This window comes from Lissotriton helveticus, chromosome 9, assembly GCF_964261635.1.
Source record: "Lissotriton helveticus chromosome 9, aLisHel1.1, whole genome shotgun sequence".
NCBI lineage: Eukaryota > Metazoa > Chordata > Amphibia > Caudata > Salamandridae > Lissotriton > Lissotriton helveticus.
The window spans coordinates 444,909,110-444,932,174 of record NC_136070.1 but is presented as its reverse complement, the minus strand read 5'-3'; the positions used below and the strand labels follow the sequence as shown (position 1 = coordinate 444,932,174).

General features: G+C 51.9%; 1 protein-coding gene across 2 annotated transcripts in view; it reads right to left on the bottom strand.

Annotated features, from left to right (window-relative positions):
- Positions 1–23,065, bottom strand: part of TDRD9 (tudor domain containing 9) — a 2,642,469-nt gene that overhangs the window by 402,510 nt on the left and 2,216,894 nt on the right. For both annotated transcript variants that reach the window (XM_078660267.1, XM_078660268.1), the window contains one exon: positions 13,890–14,042. In XM_078660267.1, the coding sequence (XP_078516393.1) occupies positions 13,890–14,042 (153 nt within the window). The remainder of the gene's footprint in view (positions 1–13,889; positions 14,043–23,065) is intronic.

Sequence of the window (23,065 nt, the reverse complement as noted above, 5' to 3'; positions counted from 1 at the left end):
ACTTTAATGCAATGATCCAGAGATAAAGCGCACTGTGCTGACTTTAACCACTTGGATGCTAAGGTGTTTTATGGCTTCCCATGTAATTTCCATTGAAGTCAATGGAAACTCCATGACGAGCTGGGCTCGTCATGAGCGTCGAAGGGGTTAAGGTACGAGTTCCTTACCTTCGGTAACAATGTATCTGGTAGAGACGATTCTAGACGCAGATTCCTTAAACGTAAAATTATCCCCAGACGTGAGACTGCATCCAGAATTTTTTTGCCACAGCAGCCTGCGCGCCGGGGGGACGGCATCACGTGACTCTGATTTGGCGTTGTCCGCGTAAGTGACGTCAGCGAGGTCACATAAGTCCTACCCTCGCGCGCCTACGTCAGTTTTCTTTGGAGAACTTTTTTGCGCCACAACGCGGAGCCATCAGACAAAACTGTGAGAATATAAGAACAGTGTGCGAAAGAGCAGTAAAATTGGAAAAAGGAATGGTGAGGAACAACACCATGAGGAGCAGTGCAAGACACTGCAGTTCCGAAAGGCAGGGAAAGAATACATAACAGAGCACAGCCCTTAACAGCAACCCAGCCAGTACAGAGATAGCCCCCCCTGGAGACAAAGAACATATGAAAAAACATCATGACAACATGTAGCAGGACTACAACCCCAACCAATAACAATGAAGGGGAACCAGTATGGGACAAACAAGGCACGACAAGACTCCAAGACGGCCCCATCACAGAATGTGACAACCCCCATAAGGAACAGGGGCAGAGGCCCGGCCAAAAGACCCCAACCTAGAGGATAGCAGAGGGGCCAGAACCCCTAGAAATGAAAGGGGGAAGGTGGTGGGGGGGGAAGAAGGCAGGGCCCAACCTGGGGAAACTAGAGCACAAGGGCACAGAGGTACCTACGAACCTATCCTCCAATGCGCCAAAAAGGGAGGAAAGGAACAAATAAACAGGACGAACATCCTGTCAGAAAGAGCGACAGAATGCACTCACTGAAGACCGAGCCACCCACAGGGAGGCGAATACAGAAGACCAAGCCAAAGGGTCCTCGCAGAACGGGGAGGAAGGGCGGGCCGTAAAGGAATCTGTGGCTAGAATCGTCTCTACCAGATACATCATTACCGAAGGTAAGTAACTCGTACATCTGACAGAGACTACTAGCCGCAGATTCCTTAACGCAGAATAGGTACCCTAGCCATACCCAAGGGGAAGGAGGGTCTGCGAGAGGACCCCACTAGCCGGGACATAACAGAGGGTCCCATAGGGGACGAGTCCAACGGACAGGGTGAAGACCTCTGTCCCCCCCAGGTAAGGGGAACCCCTACAACCAGAAGACCACCAACCCCAAAGGGGATGCAGTAAAAACAAGAAAGAGGTAGCCCGTCCTCACTCAGCAGGAGAAACAAGGACAAGGCGAAATGAGGCCAGAGCACCCCACACACATACAAGGTAAAAAGAATCTCCACCCAAGGCCCAGGCAATGAAGAGGAGCACTGAGGAAGAAGAGCAACCCAGAAACTCCAAGGAGAAGAGGTAGAGCAAAGGACCCCCCCTCCCCCACAGGGAACACACGCAGTGAAGAGGGCAGCCAACCCCAACACAGGCAGAAGGCAAGAGGCCAGACAGAATGGCGCCTTCAGCAAGAAGGTAGCGGAAGCAGAAGGGGAGCTCAAGGTCACCCAGGGAGAACCGCCCAACATCCCGCAGGGACAGACTGCACCTGGAGAGGGACAAGGAACTCAAGAACCAGCTGAACCCCTAGGGAGGAGAGGCAGAACTGCAGGCAGGGCCCACTGGAAGAAGTGGACAAGGCAAGGAGGACTGTCCCACCAAAGTGCCAAGAAGGCACAATGGTGCATAAAAACAGTAGGTCGGCACCGACATGCACAGCCAGACGCAGACAATACCACGGAACGGTGCACTCAGGGCAAGCCAGACACCAGCCGAAGACAGAGACCAGGAAGGCCAAGAAGGACCCGGACATGCCCCCAAGGGAGGAGTCCGCACACACTGACCACAAAGAAGTGGAACCAGGCAGAGCCATGTCGCAAGGCCGCAGACAGCAGGCCAGACCACGCTACCAACGCAGTGACCCCGGATAAAGACAGCCCGGGGCGCAACTCAAGCCATTCAAAAACCATCAGCAAGAGGATTGCACCTACAACATACCGTAACACCACGGAGAGCAGAGGCCCGAAAGGCAACCACACCTCCCCAGCACATGACAGAGCTATATAATAGCTACCATTACCCCAGACAGGGTATGTAACGTCCCAAGACATGGGAACCCTCTTCGGAAAAACTTTCCGCAGCAGAGGACAACACAAAAGACCTGTGGAAAACCCACAGACGGTTTGCCAATCAGCCAAGTACAATAACAGAAGGCCTAGTCTCAGGGTAAACACGGCATGGCAAAAGCCCAAAAACACATTCAAAAAGGGCCGGCCAGCAGCCAACAACACCACAGTTCGAACAAGAAGGACTCGAATGCACAGTAAGCACACAGATCACACAACTGGGGCGACCCGCCCCAATGGAAAAACACCTCCCAAAAACCAGATCAACTCCCAGGTCACTGAGGGGGAGAAGGTAGATGGGGAGGCCGAAGACCCGCCAAAAACCTCGAATGGCCGAGTCCACAGGGGCGTGGAACAAAAGAGAGCCATCGAAAGAAAGGTCCACCAGCCGTTCTCGAACATTCTCTGGGAACACACTGTCCCAAAGTAATGCATGTCGACAAAGTGAGACCGAAGAAGCCAGGGCACGACCAAGCACCTCCGAGATGTCCAGAATGAGCGAAGAATAAACGCTGCCAGCTCCCGGTCATCCAATACATGATGCTGCAGATCAATACAGGCACCCTCCTGAGAAGCGGTAGACATAAGGGACTCCGCCGAGTTCCACAAGCAAGAAGTGGCCCTAGCCAAAACACTAAGTGTTAACCCCTTAGGGGGAGGGGGGGCCACGCGGTGCAGCCATGCTCGTGACGGAACCACTCCGTCACGAGCCGCGGTGGCGCTGTGCTTGTGACGGAATGGTTCCGTCACGGCCCGCCCACCTAATAGAACGCTCAGCGCAGGCACGAAATCAGCGCCCCGCAGGGCGGCGGACGGGCCGCGACGGAAGCATTCCGTCACCAGCACAGCACCACCGTGGCTCGTGACGGAATGGGTCAGTCACGAGCATGCAAGGGGCTAAGGGCCCGCTGAGCCGCACTGGTGGAGGCGAACATATTGGGCCCCCAGGAGTCAAGCCAGCGGGCCTCCAGTGACAGGGGAGACAACAGCCGCGGCAGAGATGGAAAGGCATTCTGCAAAAGAGGGCCCCTGATAGAAGGATAGAGGAAAGGCACACAGGATCACGCGGCGCCGGATGGTGGCGGTGCAGAAGGTGTTGGGGCACCGGGTCCCCCGTGGCGGGGCGGCCCCAAGCCCCCAGAAGAGAAGAATGGGGCGAACCCTCGAAGGGAAGCAGCAGCTCCCTACCCCCAGAACCCTGATGGAGGACCTCCAGAAGATGATCCGCGGTGAAATGGGCAGCAGGATTATCCATGCGAGCAAAGGCAGCACCCGCCTCCGTAGGGAACCGCGTTGGAGAAAGCAGCTCCTCAGTAGGCAACGGCTGCAAGCTAAGGCGGCTTTTCCCAAGCCAACCGGAGGAAGGAAGGGCCAGGTCTGGAAAGAAGTAAGAGGGACAGAGGAGTGGGGGACCTGTGGTGCCTCCGGCAAAGACCGCGGCTGCGGGGACGGCGAGGGGCCGTGCTTAGATGACGTCGGGGAAAAAGCCACAAGGCGGCAGCCCGTCTCCAGCGAGGATGAAACCAGCAAGAACCGAACCTCTTGAGAAGGGCAGGCATCCGAAGACGAGTCAACGACCCGATGTCGGCCTGGCGCCGTAGAGTCCGCAATCTGAGGCAGGTCATCGTCATCCAGCGCTAGGGGAGATGCCGAAACGACCTCCGCCACAGCGCACGGCGCAGGAGACCGGGGCAGTGCCAGAGCCGTGGCGGCGAAGGAATGCCGCCGGAAATGTGTTGACTCGACCTCTGACGAGGCAGCCACCTTCGTGGAGGGGCGAGAAGAGCTCTCCGCCAACCCCTGTGGTGCCGCAGCGCCCAAGAGGCGTCACCTACCTCGGCCTCTGACACGGCCGCAGCCTGTCCGCAGATTCGAGGGGAACTCCGGGATGCCTCCCGAGCCCCGGCAACCTCCTCGACACCACAGGGACTCCCGCGGGAGTTTGCGGCTAAGCAGAGGCACCGTGGTCCGAAGGAGGGACCCCCGAAGGGCCGCCCCCCCAATGGCACCACATCCTCCGAACCTAGATCAGAGCCAGTCGGGACCGGAGCCACTGGCGACGCCGCGGAGGGCCCCGCACACTGCAAGTGATCCGCAGACATCCCAGGAGGGGAAGGAGGAGAAGAAGAAGCCAGCGAGGCCAGCAAGGCCGCTGTATATGTCTCCATCTGGGCTCTAGTCGCCCCCACACCGGAAAACGGCAGATAGGGGGACGACACGTGGGTCACACCACCCGCGGAGAGCCCGCACCCCCAACAGGCGGGGAACCAGCTCTCTGGGACAAACTCTGTCACTTACCGACAGGTCAGCGACGCTCTTGCAGCCTGGGAGAAGGACGATGTCGAAGACGGAGGCGGCGATTCCTGAAACCCTCCACAGAGGCCGGGCATGGTGACGACGCGGACCTGGACATGCGGGCTGAAAGAAGTTTCATCCGGCGCTCCAGCCGAGACTTCGGCTTCATCTGCTGGCACCCCTCACAATCAATGGATGGGGTGAGGATCCGTCACCGACATCTGGCGCGCACAAGACGAGCACGTCATAAAGCCCGAAGGCATTCGCACACTGTTCCCACACACACGCAACAAGTGAAAGGGAAAGGCTCGAAACGGCCAGGAGCACGATCCGGATCCACGTTGCACGAGGAAAAGGAAAAAACTGACGTAGGCGCGCCGGGGTGGGACTTATGTGAACTTGCTGACATCACGTACGCGGACAACGCCAGGGCGGAGTCACATGATGCAGTCCCCCCAACGCGCAGGGATGCTGTGTCAACATTTTTCCGGATCCAGTCTCACGCCTGGGGATAATTCTACGTTAAGGAATCTGCGGCTAGTAGTCTCTATCAGATAATTGAAATAAGGAGTGATTAATGAACAAGTTACTTACCTTCGGTAACGATATATCTGTAAGAAACAGTAGTTAGTATTAGATTCCTTACCTTAGAATATCCCCAGGCGTCAGTCTGGATCCGGAAACTTTTGCGTAGCAGTACCCCTGCGCGTCGGTAGGCGTCGTCTGCAGGCGTCCCCTGCGGCTCCGCGTCGTCGGCGTCGTGCGCCGTGATGACGTCGCTGGAGTATATAGACGCCGCCTCCGCGCGTTGACGTCAGTTCTTTGCACACAGCTTTTCCGCGCCAGAACACGCAGAGCCATGTGAGAACGAACACTGGTGCCATTTGAAACTAGGGCCCTGAAAGGGATGTCCTTAACCCTAGGTATCAGTTCGCAGAACGGGGAGGATGGGTGGGGCGGTAAGGAATCTAATACTAACTACTGTTTCTTACAGATATATCGTTACCGAAGGTAAGTAACTTGTTCATCTGAAAGAAACAGGTTAGTATTAGATTCCTTACCTTAGAATAGATACCCCAGCAATACCAACCCCGGTGGTGGGTCTGCGAACCAATACAATCCTACACCAGAAAATCCTGGAGGACCGAACGGCCAAAGAAGCCGTCCCTCCGGACTTGACTGTCCAGGCAGTAATGCCTCGCAAAGGTGTGCAGCGAGGCCCACGTAGCCGCCTGGCAAATGTCCTGCAAAGGGACTCCCCGGCCCAGGGCAGTAGTAGCCGCCGTGGCCCGAGTGGAATGGGCCCTCAGCCCAACAGGAGGCTCCTTCCGAGCCAAAGAGTAGCATGCTTTGATGCACAGGACGACCCACCGAGAGATGGTTCGTTTCTGTACCGCCCTTCCCTTCTTCTCACCCACGTAGCCAACAAACAGTTGGTCATCCACCCGGAACTGGCGTGTGCGATCCATATAAAATGAAAGCGCACGTTTTGGGTCCAGACGATGGAGCCGCTCTTCAACTTTTGAAGGATGCGGAGGCGGGAAGAAGGAGGGTAAGGTGATGGACTGCCCGATGTGAAAAGCAGAAACTACCTTGGGCAGGAAAGAAGGTCTAGTCCTAAGAACCACCTTGTCAGGATGAACGGACAAGAAAGGAGGTTTAACAGAAAGAGCCTGGAGCTCACTCACTCTCCTGGCAGAGGTGATGGCAACCAGGAAGGCCGTCTTTAAAGTGAGAAGACGGAGAGGACAGGAATGAAGCGGCTCAAAGGGAGCACACATCAAGAATGTCAGAACCAGGTTCAAGTCCCACTGAGGCATCACGAACGGAACAGGTGGATACACGTGCGTGATGCCTTTCAAGAATCTCAGTACAATAGGGGACTTGAATAAAGATGGCTGATCAGGTAGCCTTAAGAAGGCGGAAAGGGCAGAAAGGTAGCCCTTGATAGTGCCCAGAGCAGAGCCCTGCTGGGCAAGAGAAAGAAAGAAGAGGAGAACCTCAGAAAGGGGAGCAGAGAGAGGGTCCACAGCCTTTGCTGTGCACCATGCCACAAATCTGTTCCACCGGCAGGCGTATACCGACTTTGTGGAGGGACGCCTGGCTGCCAGAATCACATCACAGACTTCAGGAGGCAAGTCAAATGGCCTCAACTGTCGCCGCTCAATCTCCACGCATGGAGGTGGAGGCTGGACAGGTTCGGGTGGAGGACCGTCCCCTGCTGCTGCGACAGAAGGTCCTCCTGAAGGGGCAGGCGGATCGAGGGACCGACTGACATGCTGAGTAGCTCGGGATACCAGTACCTTCGAGCCCAGTCCGGAGCCACAAGAATAACTTGGGCCCGGTCCCGCCTGATCTTCTTCAGCACTCTGGGCAGAAGTGGTATAGGCGGAAAGGCGTACAACAGACCGCAACTCCACTCGCGCCGAAAGGCGTCGCCGAGCGAGTGCCGTCTTGGAAATTCCAACGCGCAGAACTGATGACATTGCGCGTTCTCTTCTGTGGCGAATAGATCTAACCAAGGCTCTCCCCATTGCAGAAAGAGGCCTTTTGCCACGTCCGAGTTCAGACGCCATTCGTGATCCACCGAGCACCGACGGCTGAGTTCGTCCGCCCTGGCGTTCAGAGAACCTGCCAGGTGTTGAACCGTCAGAGTCACGCCCTGACGTTCCAGCCATTGCCAGAGACGCAGGGCCTCCTGGCAAAGGGTCCACGACCCCACACCGCCCTGTTTGTTGCAGTACCACATGGCGGTGGTGTTGTCCGTGAACACCTGCACTACACTCCCGTTGACAAAGGGGAGGAATGCCTTCAGTGCTAGGCGAATCGCCCGCAGCTCCAACATGTTGATATGGAGCCGGGACTCCGCCGGAGACCAGATGCCTCTGATCTCAGCCTCTCCCAAGTGGCCACCCCAGCCCTGGAGGGACGCGTCCGTCACAACCGCGTGCTCCGGTTGGGGAAGGGAGAGGGATCTGCCTCTGACCCAATCGCGGTCCTGGAGCCACCACTGCAACTGTCTCGCAGTGCCCTCCGAGATCAGGACATGGTCGGAAAGGTTGTCCTGATGCTGGGCCCACTGAAACTTCAGGTCCCACTGCAGAGCCCGCATCCGCCACCTGGCGTGATGCACCAGAAGGATGCAGGAGGCCATCAGCCCCAGAAGCCGCAGCGTCAACCTGACCGAAACCCTGGATAACGGCTGAAAGATGGGGATCAAGGCCTGAATATCCCGGACCCGCCGTTCCGGAGGATAAACCCGAAACTGCGCCGAGTCGAGAACCGCTCCGATGAAAAGGAGCTTTTGAGAGGGACACAGGTGTGATTTCAGCACATTGATGGAAAACCCCAGCTCGTGCAGGAGGTCTGCCATCACCTGAAGGTGGTGGACGACTGTTTGGGGCGAGCCTGCCTTCAACAACCAGTCGTCGAGGTAGGGGAAGACTGAAACCCCTAACCGGCGCAGATGAGCTGCGACCACCGCCATCACTTTCGTGAACACCTGTGGGGCGCTGGTAAGGCCGAATGGGAGCACGATAAACTGAAAGTGCTCGTGGCCTACCGTGAACCGCAGGTAACGCCGGTGGGCCGGCAGGACGGGGATGTGAAAGTACGCATCCTGCAAGTCCAACGCTACCATCCAGTCTTGTGGGTCTAGAGCAGCCAAGACCTGAGCCAAAGTCAACATTTTGAACTTCTCCTTCCGGAGGAAGCCGTTGACGTTCCGTAGGTCCAAGATAGGACGTAGGCCCCCTTTGTCCTTCTTGGGTACCAGAAAGTAGTGGGAGTAGCAACCACACCCTACTTCTGGCCCAGGAACGCGCTCGATGGCCCCCTTGGCCAAGAGGGCCGTAACTTCCTCCTGCAGAAGTGTCAAGTGGTCCCCCGACACACGGTGGTTCTGCGGTGGCATGGCTGGAGGAGTGGTCTCGAAGGGGAGGGAGTAGCCCCTTCGGACGAGCTGCAGCACCCACCTGTCCGACGTGATAGTGCGCCAGCGGGAGTGGTGATGGCGAACCCTGCCACCCACTGGCGTCACATGGGCCTGAAAGCTCGGACTAGGAGGATTTGGAGGCTGCTGCGGGGGGAGGTGTGGACTGACCTCGCCGCTGTCCCCGACCGCCACCACGGCGGAATCCACGGCCGCCACCGCGCTGAGGAGCGTTCTGAGGTGCGTGGCTGGCAGCACGTGTGGGACCGCCCCTTCCGTGGCCACGAAAGGAGCGAAACGAACCCGTTTGCTGGCGCTGGGTCGAGAGACCAAAGGACTTGGCCGTGACCCTGGAGTCCTTGAAGCGCTCAAGCGCGTTGTCCGCTTTGTCGCCGAACAGGCGACTGCCATCGAACGGCATGTCCATTAAGGCATTTTGGACATCTGGCGAGAAGTTGGCGGATCTCAGCCAAGCATGGCGACGAATCGCCACCGTCGTGGACATCGCTCTGCCCAGCGAGTCGGTCGTGTCAAGACCACACCGAATGGAATACCTCGCCGCGTCTCGGCCTTCAACCAAAGCCTGGCCGAGCTTGTCCCGTACCTGGTGCGGGCATTGCGGCAGGCACTCTGCGACCGTATCCCACAGAGAGTGGGTGTAGCGGCCCAAGAGGCATGCGGTGTTGCAAGACCGCAGCCCCAGACTCAGAGACGAGAAGACCTTCTTGCCATACTGGTCGTACCGCTTAGATTCCCGATCGGGCGGGGCCGACGGGAATGCGGACTGGGAAGTGGAGGCCTGGATCACCAAACTCTCAGGGGAGGGATGGGTGGACAGGAAGGCAGGGTCGTCCGAACACGGACGGTGGCGCCTGGCAACGTTCCGATCAACAGGTGAACCGGAAGCGGGCCTGGACCACGTGCCCCAAAGGACATCCGTCAAGGTGTCATTAAACGGCAGCAGAGGCTCCTGTGGGCATGACTGCGGTTTGAATACCTCGGTGAGGATGTTAGGCTTCTCCTTAGCGACGGGGAGCTCAAGGCTCAAGGCCTTGGCAGCCCTCATCAGTACCACAGAATAGGCAGCCCCAGCCTCCGACGCCACAGTGGGAGGCGAGACAAACCCAGGGTAAGGCGATTCGTCCAGACCACTGGCATCACCCAAGTCACCTGCCCAGTCCACGTCGTACTGGCAGTCTCGTGACAGAGGGTCCTCAGACCCCTCCCAACCCTCTCCATAATCGTCCTCATCGCCATAGTTGGAATCAACGATATAGACCGGCTCCTCGGAGCCAATGGGCCCCAACGGCGCCGGACGATGCCGGTCCGACTCCGCGTCCGGATTCGGAGAGGGAATCGGGGTGGCGCCGCGCGGCGCCGGAGCCCCGACGCTGGAGCCCCGACGCCGGCCGGAACCGGCGTCGGAGTCACGGCGCCGCGCGGAGGCGGCACCACGGGTTGCCCCGATGGAATCGGCGCCGGAGAGGCCGGTTGACCAGCCGGCGACGACCCTGAAGGGCCCAGCGGCGCCGGGGCCGGAACCACCGGCGGCGTCGGGGCAGGTGCACCCGAACCGCTTGGGCCCCCAGACGGGACCGACGGGCCCGCAGGCGCCGTAGTCCCCGCCGGAGAAGACAGCGCCCTCATGGCCATGAGGAACTCCTCAATCTCCTCGCGCGACGCGCCTTCCCCAGGGACCGACGGGTATGGGGCAGACGGCGTCGGCGACCCACGCGGGGGTGGGGCCCCCCGAGCCCCCGGCCGCATCACGCGGGCGTCGGGGGGAGTCGGGGGTACGATGACGACGCCCCGACTTCTTGTGTTGCTTACATGAGGAACCGGAGGAATGGTGACGACTTCCGGAGCGCTCGTGGCGGCTCTGCGACCGTTCTCTCGACCGCTCCCTCGACCTCCGCACGGACCGGGACCGCTCTCGACGCGGGGCCGACACCCGGAGCTCGAGTAGCTTGCGGGACCGCTCCCGCCTAGCCTTACTCGTCAAGGCCCGGCAGTCGACGCAGGACTCCACGTCGTGGTCCGCGCCCAGACACCGGAGGCAGAGTCGATGGTGGTCGGTGACCGACATCAGGCGGTCGCACCCGTCACAACTTTTAAAACCGGGCATCCTACCGGCACCTGAAAGAGTTAGAGTTATCAAAAACTTAGGTCAAAAGACCGGAGTACTGCTCTTCGGATCTGCGCTAACTGGCGCGGAAAAAAGAAGAACTGACGTCAGCGCGCGGAGGCGGCGTCTATATACTCCAGCGACATCATCACGGCGCACGACGCCGACGACGCGGAGCCGCAGGGGACGCCTGCAGACGACGCCTACCGACGCGCAGGGGTACTGCTACGCAAAAGTTTCCGGATCCAGACTGACGCCTGGGGATATTCTAAGGTAAGGAATCTAATACTAACCTGTTTCTTTCAGATTCCTATTGCCAGAGTTCAAGGAAGCTCAAAGCTAATTCTTATGTTCTATTGAACTAATCCACAGAGAAAGTGTTGAATGATTTCCTTTCATTTATAAAGAAAGTGCAACACGCTGTCCCAAGATGATAAAAATTCAGATTTAAAAGAATTGAGATAAGGAGAGTTTAGTTTCTATTGCACATGTTCAAGGAAACTCAAAGCTAGTTCTTACATTTTATTGCACCAATCCACAGAGAAAGTGCAAAATGCCTTCCTTTAATTTCTTAAGAAAGTGCAAAATGATTTACTAAAATTATAAATATTCCGATTTACAAGAATATCACTCCAATTATCTCTTTTCTAGGCCTCTGCTCTCTAATGTTAGGGTGAGGGTGTTCAAGTGTTTAAATCATCCAAATTACTTCCTTCTAGCAAAACATGGAGTATCCCTTTTTTTCAAGTGCTGTAACGGTACACATTTCTAGTGGATTACTACACCTATTTCATATACATTAGGCAAGATTACCGAATGCAATCAGGTGGCAAATTATTTTTGATATCTATGAAATCTATTCCAATTCAAGATCTACAGATACAAACAAAAAGAGATGATGGACGGAGCGCTGAAACTTTGCAGACACTCACCCCCAGTCACATACCTGGGTTGAATCCATCATCATTCTATAGCTCACTTTGCCACCTCAGTTCTGACCTAACTATATGCAAATCAGGCTTGACCCTGTGCCTCATGGGAACTGAATAAACCACAATTTCCTGGCAGGGAGGCATAGGGGTTTTAGGGAACCACTACTTGAATTCTAGTTTTACAATATACATGTGTAAAAGTTTAAAAATCGCAAAACAGGTCCTAAAACTTTTATGTTTGTGTGTAAAGCTGTGTGACACAAACAGCAGATTAAAGCAAATCTATGTTCAGTTACTGATCGGGGAGTTTGTCTTCATTCCAGCTCGTCCAGCCCGAACTGCGAAGCCAGGTCTTCCCTGAACCGGAAACAAGCCTCCTGGGACCGGTTTCTGGGTAACACCCTTCATCAGCCAGGCTAGCTTGAATCCAGTGGCAAAGTGAGAAAGGGACCCACCTCAGTTCAGATCCAGCTATTTGCAAATCAGTCTTGACCCTGTGCCATATGGGAACAGTCCAGCCCGAACTGCCAAGCCAAATCTTCCCTGGACCGGAAACAAACATCCTGGGATCGATTTCGGAGTAACACGCCTCATCAGCCAGGCTAGCTTGAATCTAGTGACAAAGTGAGCAAGGGACCCAAGTCTGGGCATACCCTGCCAACTTACGGCGAACAATGCAAACAAAAGGAGATGATAGACAGAGCGCTGAAACTTTTCAGACACTCACCCCCAGTCACAGATCTGATTTTAATCCATCATCAGCGCTCCGTCCTTCATCTCCTTGTGCTTGCAAGAAATACAGATGTACATAAAGCTCTGCATCTGTAATATGGCCCCAAGGAATCTCAGTTCCCACAGTAATGATCAATTTGGATTCCTGCCTTCTCAGTTCTTTCTCTCCATCATCTCCTCGGAGATGCGCTTTAATATGCCTGATCCCAGAGTACTTGAATCCGAATAGGGATCTCTGGTGGTGCTGCATGAAGTGGTTGGCTATTGGGTAGCTTTTCACCATTCTTTATTGCTCTTATATGTTGGAGAATTCTTATTTTCAGCTTTTTATTTGTGCTTCCAACATATATCTTTCAACAAGCACACTCAAGTACATATATGACGAATTCAGTATTGCAAGCTTTATCTTTTATGGTGACTGTGCATCCTTCAAATGTTTTAGAATGCTTTGGATTTTGCCCACACCGGCATCCTTTACATGCTACTTTTAATAAAGCCTTTTCCACTCTTTTTCAGCCAATCATTTCCTGGGGGGGAGGGGGGTATATGCATTTTAAATGCCTTAACAATATAAATCTCAAATTGTCGTTTTTACTGTGGACCGGCTAGTAGTCCCATTGGCAAGTAGAGAGTTGCACGCTGACACATTAGCCGATCTAACTCTTGAATGGGACTACTAAAGTTGATACTTTAAGGTTTCAAAATATTGTTACATTAAAACCGACTTGATGCGTGAGTTGACTTTAATATAGCTTTTGATTAAAAGGTAACAACTCTGTTGCCCACGTTTTCCAGTGGCAAGTCACAGATACTGGCCACACGACAACTTTCTGCCCTCCTGGGGAGAAATGTGAATGACATTTTCAAAGTTACAGTAGGCAGACCCCATCGATACCCTTTCCTTCCACCAACCCACTGCATCTTCTACCAACCCCTCCTGTGGTCAAAATTAGTCCCAATATTGACACCTCGGTTTTTAGGTTCCCTCTGTGTCATAGCTCATTCAAAACCCGTGGGACAACATGCAGGACTGGGGTGCAGGTGTAAAAATCACCCAATTCAGCACCCATATTAACCACACCACAACCACATATTTCTTTAAAATTTACAATAATCAAAGTAATTCATACATCAGACATCAGGGGTGTTGAAATCAAATCTAGATTCAGTTTTTTTTGTTTACAAGCTATAGCGAAGATAGATAACTAACAGTGGTGTTCTTGGAGGAATTTCTGATCAGTATTGTAGAGCAATTCTGTTTTCTGCATGATTTTGTAGCAAAGTGAGTCAAGATACCAGCAAGGGACCAAAATGTATTACACAACTGAAATACATCCAAGTTAAGTTGATGCAGCTTATCCGGACTTTCCAGCAAGACAGTACACAACAATAACACAAAGTCTGGGAACATGTGAGGAGTAACTTCTCCTTAATGTTTTATGTACTGTTTTCTACAATAAATCATCACACAATTTGTAATCACCTTTCATCTTTCTACAATGATCATTTGATGAGAATAGAAGATCAGATGCAATCAAACTGCTTGTTTGTTGTAACTAGCAATAGGGAATTTACCTTACAATTTGTTGGACCAAGTTTATTGGCATTAAACTGGTCGGTCAACATCTTAATAAGCTCTTTTTCTCCATGTCTGCGATAACTTGATTGTAGTACAAAACCCTCTCTCCTGCCAGAGTGGAACATGTCATTCAGCATTTCATTGCTTTGCTACAAAATAAGTGGTTGAGATTGGAGTAATCTGTAAATGATATGTCTACTTATAACCAACAATACAAAGAATAGGATATGTGCTCTTTTGGTACAACACAAGGTACATGTACCACAAAAGTACATACTACTCCCAAATGAACTAGAAAATGAACTTGATGAAAGTTACTTACCTTTGGTAATACTCTTTCTGATAGATACTCTAGCTGCATATTCCTCACCGTGTGAATATTCCCCCAAGCGTCAGGCTGGATCCAGAAACTTAAAGGCAGTACTCCAGGGTGGCAGTAGCTGGTGTCATGCTGCTCTGCATCGCCTTTATTCCGCTCCGGAAGTGAAGAGCAGGACTGGAAGGAAATGCCTCTTTTTCTATGGTCACTTCCAAAGTTTTGGACTGATGATTCTGGTTAATCGACACAGAGTACACTGAAGCTTCCCAACGAGATGTCAGTGTCTGTGCCCTGACAGTAAAGTGTATATGTTTCATTGGCTTATACCCAACAGAGATGAACAAACTTACCTGCAAATCACAAGTATATGGTACCCAGGGCCTGTAATTTAGAGTGTCACTCCAGAGACTGTAGCACTGGTTGTGCTACCCTTGTTGTGACAAAGGTAGAAATAGGCTCCCAGTCTGCCACTGCAGATGGGAAGGGCAGTTTCAAAGTGCTAACTCGACTTTGACATTTGAAGAAATGGCAAAGCCCTATATTCCCTTTTCAATATGTAAGTCATTTATAAAGTAGGCTTTTCGGAGCCTAAGGCTGGGTGCTGTATATTAGAAAGTGGAACATGTACTTTCACTTTGTCATGTTCCGCGGTGTCTACTGTTCTCGGGCTGTCGATATGAGCAAATAAACTACAGTTCCCGGCATGCCTCGCGTACGTCGCGTACAACGCGAGTTGCGCGCGCATGCCAGGAAATAAAGGAGTGAAGCCGACGGCGGTGAAACGCCGATAATTCCGTGGTTGCAGGGACGTGTTCTGGAGCTCAGGAACTTTTGTGGTATATCCGACTTGTTTTCCCAAGTCCCCCGTAACCGTGAGTAGACTGGCAGGTGGCGGTGTGAGGCGTTGGTTCTATCGATCCCAACAGCACACCGGCCGGCGGTTACTGAGAGAGGAAACTTCACTCGGCTGAGTGTGTTCCGAAGTTTCCTAACCTTTGTCTTTGGTCCTGAACGGTGTTTGGCATTTCGGGGTTTTGTGCTACAGAGACCTTGTGTACCTTCATTGCCAAGCACTATATCAAAGTGTATATAAATGTATATATTGATTCAAATGCGATGGGACTCACTTGAAACTGACCCCTGAGCCTCGCTACGAATATACCCTGAAGGAGTAAAACTTTGATTCCTTCAGATGTAAGGCACACTTGAGAAATACTGAAACGTAGTGTGACAGCAACACTAATTTCAAATCCAAAGGAGCTTTTTCTTTGTTCTTCTCGGGGAGGTCCCGCATGAAGCAGAATTCATTCTTCTCTTATTTTCATTTCTACAGGAGACAGGAGGGGTATTGAGAGAGGGAATTGTGGTTTACCCATACAAGTCGATATGATGCAATATTCATGGTATGTGTAGGGTATCATTTGATCTACAACAGTATTACTGTTCCCATTTACCAGCAGACATTGAAGGGTGTATGTTTTGTCTTTTCAGCTGGGTACAGTTCCTCTTACCTCTTCCAAAACATTGTCTCCACTTGGATTAGAGCCTTGTGTATTCTCCTTTACAGGTATTACTCATACACAGTGGGGTGTTAATTGTTAAGGGAAGTGTAAAGTAGATTACACTATATAGAGTGAGGGAGATAGGGTGTTCTAATCTCTTGTTGTTTGTCATTACAGATCTCCCTCCCTGCTGTCCCCTTCCTTTCCCGCGCCCCGCTGAATTATCTCGATTGTTCGTGTCATTGCATATTGAGCACTGAGGTGATTCGGTAGGGACGGGTATTGGACTCTCAACACAGCCCCGAGGAAGCCTGAAGCCGAACCTGACAGAATTATCGGCCCAAGGATTTTACCTCTTCTTGGCTGTGTTGAGTGTCGCCATGACTATCTTAGAGGATGTTCTGGCTGCTTTGGCCTTAGTACAGGTGGAGTTGGCCGCGTCCAATAGAGAGGTAGCCGCCTCGAGAGCAGAGAACGCTCAATTGCGGGCCAGGGTGGATAGATTGCCACTAACTACCGCAACCACAGGGGCTACCAGTGGCTCTTCCCCTACCACTTCTGTGGTGGTGGAAATGCCGGCCCAAATACCTCTAGCCCCACCAGAACGATACCATGGGGACATTAAAAAGGTTCAGGTGTTTATGACACAGGTCCAAATGCACTTTATGTGCAAACCAAAAATGTTTGCCACACATCAAGCGAGGGTAGCTTTCCTTATATCGTATTTAGGAGGGGAAGCTGCTCAGTGGGCTGTTCCGATAGTCAGAAGGGATGACCCCCTCCTATATAACTGGGACGACTTTAGGGAAGAATTCGAAAAAACATTCGATAGGAGGGCTGAAACCTTCACGGCGGACAGAGAGCTGTTGAAGTTGAAACAGGGAGATGCCGATCTTGTTACTTATCTCAACAACTTCAGAAGACTCGTGGCCGAAACGGATTGGCCGGAAGCCAAGAGAACAGCTTTGTTTTATCAAGGCCTTAGTGAGGAAATGAAGGGCGTGTTGGCACAGATCGATCCGCAGCCCCGCACCTGCTCTGCCTTAATAGACCTCGCCTTACGCTTGGACCATCGCATGAAGGAAAGGTAAGGAGAACATAAGAAAAAGGACAGAACAGTGATGCCATATGAACAAGCCGGTAGCGGAGAAAAACCGGCTACCTCTTCTGAAGCAATGGATGTAGGGGCGGTGCGAGCCTCGTTAACCACTAGCGAGAGAGAACATAGGCGCAAACAGGGATTATGTCTCTATTGCGGGAAGAAAGGCCATTTCCTGCATGAATGCCCAGTGAAACCAAAAAGCAACAGGTTTAAGGGAGGACAAAGTCTCGCCGGAGTGGCCGAAAAAGAGTCGGGAAACTCCACTGCTTGATGGCGAATGAAGGGAAACCCTCAAGCACACATATCATCCCTTCGCTCACCCCAAGGATAGGAGCAGAGAAGAATCATTTTTTTTGCAAATGATAATGGTAATCGATGACGTACAACAAGAAGTTCATGTAATGGTTGACTCTGGGGCTACGGGTTGTTTTATGGATTACACTGAAGCTCGTTGACTAGGAGTAACACTAGTGCCCAAAAACACACCAGAAACGGTCTACGCTGTAGACGGTAACGAATTACAAGCAGGACCCATAAGATACCATACGAGGGAATACGAACTGGTTTATGATAATTATCATCATGAAAAACAGGTATTCAACATCATAGAAGCCCCACAGTATGGAATCATCCTGGGTCTCCCATGGTTGCAGAAACATGACCCTGAGATACGTTGGACCACTAAAACGATCCAGTTTTTTTCTCCATATTGCAGGGAACACTGTATGTCGAAGACTTGGACCCCGGCTTCCACATTAGTGTCTATGCAGACGATAGCCACAGCAGCGGAAAAAGACGTGACCTTGCCTCCCTGTTATGCAGAGTTTGGGGCGGTCTTCAGCGACAAAGAGGCAGAAGTGCTCCCACCTCACAGGACATATGATTGTCGCATCGACCTACTCCCAGGCTCTGAAATCCCCAACGGGAGAATATATGCTCTTACGTTGACTGAAACGGAAACACTGAGAGACTATCTAGATAAATATTTGTCTCTAGGATTCATTAGACCTTCCAGATCCCCTGCTGCATCTCCTTTGTTCTTTATACCTAAGGCAAATGGTGAAAAAAGGTGCTGCATCGACTACCGCGCATTAAATGCCATCACTGTTAAAAATCAATACCCACTACCCTTGATCCTAGTGCTACTGGAACAAGTCCGTGCAGCGCGAATCTATACGAAGTTGGATCTGCGTGGGGCCTATCACCTTGTGCGCATTAGGCAGGGCGATGAGTGGAAGACGGCCTTTAAGACGCGGTACGGACTATACGAGTATTTGGTGATGCCCTTTGGGCTTTGCAATGCCCCGGACGCTTTTCAATTCTTTCTCAATGAAGTGCTTCGCGACTTTTTGGATCGTCACGTAGTCGTATATATAGACGATATTCTAGTCTATTCGAATTCAACAGAGGAGCACATAACACATGTAAAATCCGTGTTGCAGGCGCTAAGGGAACACCATCTCTTCTGTAAAATCACCAAATGTGAATTTCACGTAACAACTGTGGAGTTCCTGGGTGTAATGCTGACGCCATCGGGACAGGTGATGGCAGAAAGAAAAGTGCAAGCCATAGTGGGATGGCCAGTTCCTAAGAACGTCAAAGACATTCAGAGCCTGTTGGGGTTTGCCAATTTTTACAGGAGATTTATAGCAGGATTCTCAGGAATGGTAGCACCCCTCACGAGGCTTACAAAAAAGAACACACAGTTCGTGTGGGATAAGGTAGCAAAACTCGCTTTTGACGCATTGAAGTCTGCCTTCTCCTCGGCACCAGTATTAACACATGCCAATCCTGATATCCCATTCATAGTCGAGGCGGATGCCTCTGAAATTGCTCTGGGGGCTGTATTGTCCCAAAAAGAGGTTCTACAGGCATTCTTCATCCAATAGCCTACATGTCTCGGAAACTCAGTCCTGCGGAAATAAATTATACAATCGCAGAAAAGGAACTGCTAGCCATACGAGACGCTTTCTTGGAATGGCGTCACTGGCTGATGGGAGCCAAACACTTGATCACGGTGTATACCGATCATCGAAACCTGCAGTTTTTAAGGGCCGCAAGACATCTGTCCCCCAGACAGCTTCGGTGGATGCTGTTCTTCGAGGAGTTCCGCTTCGTGGTTACGTTCAGGCCTGGTTCCAATAACAGGAAAGCGGATGCATTGACAAGAAGAGAAAACCACCTAATCCCTTTGGAAAAACCCATTCGATCAATCATCGAGCCGGGACAGGTGATAGGAGTAACACACACCAACGATTTCCTATCTGGAATCCGGAGAGGAGTCCAAACCTGTGTGTGGCGCACATGGCTCAGGCATCACCATGAGTGGAAGATGAAACAAGGCATCCCGTTGAGAGGAAAACAAGTCCTAGTACCCACGAATGCATTGCGGAAGACCGTGTTCTCCTGGTGCCACGAGGTTCCTTGTGCCGGACATATGGGATTCATCAAAACGTTGGAGAAAACCCAGAGACAATTCTGGTGGCCTTCCATCAGACCTGATTTGAGCCGGTGGGTGGCGGAATGTGTCACTTGTAATCAAATGAAAACGAACAGACAAAGACCTCAGGGATTGTTACATCCTCTGCCCACTCCTGACAATCCGTGGGAGAGATTCTCAGTGGACTTCATTGTGGGGCTCCTGAAAGACCAAGGCAAAACGGCTATAGTAGTAGTAGTGGACTTTCTGACGAAAATGGGCCACTTCATCGCATGTACTCAAGTGCCCACTGCGGGCCAATTAGCTCAACTACTACTGGTGAACGTTGTAAGACTGCATGGCCTTCTCCGTGATATAGTATCCGATCGCGGGGCTCAGTTTACGGCCCGATTCTGGAAAACATGGTGTTCCGCATTACACATCACCTCATCCGTGTCCACCAGCTTCCATCCGCAGACAGATGGACAAACGGAGAGATTGAATCAATCCTTAAAACAGTATCTCCGTTGTTATGTAAAGGAAAGCAGTGATTCCTGGGTAACCTGGTTGTGGGTGGCAGAGGTGGCCTATAATAGCACCCAACACGCATCCACACAACACTCTCCTTTCTATTGTTCCTATGGGCATCACCCCAGGTTCGCCCCCATGCTGTTACCTTCCGATAATGTGAGGATACCTGAGGTGAAGGAAAGATTGTTGCGGGTGCGCCAAGTTCTTTTGGATACACGCAGGAATCTTGCAAAGGCCAAAGCTAGGTACAAACACCAAGCAGACAAACACAGGAGACCCAATCCGGTATATCGGAAGGGAGATCTGGCGTGGTTGTCCACAAGAAACATCAAGTTTAAGAGGCACAGCGTGTTTAACCCCCGTTTCATAGGTCCATACCGGGTGGTGGAACATGTGAATCCGGTGGCTGTGCGTCTGCGTCTACCGGCACAGTTGCGTATCCATCCGGTTTTCCATGTTTCGCTCTTAAAACCCTCCAAGTGTCCTGTACGTAGGGCCCCTCTGCCTGTCTGGGTGCAACAGGATAAGGAGTATGTGGTGCGGAAGGTCTTGGACTCTAGATGGGTGAGGGGTCGCTTGCAATACTTGCTTTCCTGGAAGGGGTTTGGGCCGGAGGAGGATTCCTGGGAACCGGCTAGGGCCGTTCGGGCTCCCCGGTTGGTGAACAAGTTCCATCGTTTGTTTCCTGCGAAACCGCGGGCGGGTCAGTCCCCTTTGTGAAGGGGGATGTACTGTCATGTTCCGCGGTGTCTACTGTTCTCGGGCTGTCGATATGAGCAAATAAAGTACAGTTCCCGGCATGCCTCGCGTACGTCGCGTACAACGCGAGTTGCGCGCGCATGCCAGGAAATAAAGGAGTGAAGCCGACGGCGGTGAAACGCCGATAATTCCGTGGTTGCAGGGACGTGTTCTGGAGCTCAGGAACTTTTGTGGTGTATCCGACTTGTTTTCCCAAGTCCCCCGTAACCGTGAGTAGACTGGCAGGTGGCGGTGTGAGGCGTTGGTTCTATCGATCCCAACAGCACACCGGCCGGCGGTTACTGAGAGAGGAAACTTCACTCGGCTGAGTGTGTTCCGAAGTTTCCTAACCTTTGTCTTTGGTCCTGAACAGTGTTTGGCATTTCGGGGTTTTGTGCTACAGAGACCTTGTGTACCTTCATTGCCAAGCACTATATCAAAGTGTATATAAATGTATATATTGATTCAAATGCGATGGGACTCACTTGAAACTGACCCCTGAGCCTCGCTACGAATATACCCTGAAGGAGTAAAACTTTGATTCCTTCAGATGTAAGGCACACTTAAGAAATACTGAAACGTAGTGTGACAGCAACACTAATTTCAAATCCAAAGGAGCTTTTTCTTTGTTCTTCTCGGGGAGGTCCCGCATGAAGCAGAATTCATTCTTCTCTTATTTTCATTTCTACAGGAGACAGGAGGGGTATTGAGAGAGGGAATTGTGGTTTACCCATACAAGTCGATATGATGCAATATTCATGGTATGTGTAGGGTATCATTTGATCTACAACAGTATTACTGTTCCCATTTACCAGCAGACATTGAAGGGTGTATGTTTTGTCTTTTCAGCTGGGTACAGTTCCTCTTACCTCTTCCAAAACATTGTCTCCACTTGGATTAGAGCCTTGTGTATTTTCCTTTACAGGTATTACTCATACACAGTGGGGTGTTAATTGTTAAGGGAAGTGTAAAGTAGATTACACTATATAGAGTGAGGGAGATAGGGTGTTCTAATCTCTTGTTGTTTGTCATTACAGATCTCCCTCCCTGCTGTCCCCTTCCTTTCCCGCGCCCCGCTGAATTATCTCGATTGTTCGTGTCATTGCATATTGAGCACTGAGGTGATTCGGTAGGGACGGGTATTGGACTCTCAACACAGCCCCGAGGAAGCCTGAAGCCGAACCTGACACACTTGTCCCAATAGCAAAAACCTGAAATTGTCATTTTTACTATGAAAAAGGCTGGTATCCCTATTAAAGAGAGCAGAGTTACAAGCTCACACCTCAGCCTTACTTAATTAAGACTAGGATTTATATTTAAAGGTATCAAACAACTCATATTAAGTCCGACTTGAAGCCCAAGTTGAAATTAATGTAAATTGTTGCTGTGTGCAGTTTTTACAAAGTTGTCAATTTGTTGCCCACAGGCTCCTGTGTCCGTTCACAGTTGCACATGGGGGTCTGTCCCGGAGACAGCTTTCTACCCTCCTGGAGAGACATGTAAAGACTCCCAGAAAATGGCACAATAGAAGTCTGTGTGGGTTTGAATTATTACATCACTAACAGCAAGCCAAGCGGGTGTCGCCCAAAAGGCAAGCTTCAATGGGTAGGCCGCCTTTGAATGGCAAATGGGAACACTTAGCAGCGAAGCTGCTCTATTGTTTAAGTAGACAGCCTGGCACTTGGGACAGAGAGGAGAAACCAGTTGTGAAACTGTTTGTTCAGGGGCATGTAGCCCCCTTGGGAGACATATCTCTGGGTAGGGCTAGGTAGCTCTACACACCGAGAGAGGATTTCGGTCATCTTGAGATTGGGAAGAACTGAGACTTCTGGTATAGCTAGATGCCACATTTCACAGGAAGAAGTCATCAGGAGGGAGGAAATCAAATAGCCCATTGGCTATTGATCACAAACTCCCCAGAGGACATTTCCTGGGCATAACAATGGCACCCCTGGCACTTAGAACTCATATCTCGTTGGGCTTCTCTGTGAGGCAAAATGGCGAACATGGCTGTGTCCAAGTGAGGCAGGCGATGTGTGCTCTCTACCGATAACCACCCCTTTACCCCCTCTGGGGGCTTTGTGTTTGGAAACGGAGGGTACGGCAACAGACGGTTACTGCCACGACGTGAGGAGTACCAGGTTATGCTCCTGGATTGGATCGGACTCCATCAGCTCTATTGGTGCATGCATTCCAGTGTTTGGTGTGCGGCGGACCGGACCGGTCATCGGAGGCTGGCTGCCGGCTCCTGGCGTCAGGCGGTGAGAACTGCGGCAGCTGCGGAACGGACGACGGGTCGATTACAAGACCCGGGCTGGACTCGCTCAGTGTCAGTATCGATGGCACCCAAGAACGCTAGTGCCACAGCAAAGGGACCAAAGACTTGGGTGGCGGCACCCTGAACATTTGGAACGTTCGGCGACCCCTATTGCAAACAATGCGGACGGTGGCGCTCTAGGCACTTCTGAAACCGCGCAAGGGGGTACGTCTTCGCCCCCGGCCTCCACCAGAATGGAGGAGGCTGGCGGCACTAAGGTTAAAATCCCTGGTATCTGTAAAAA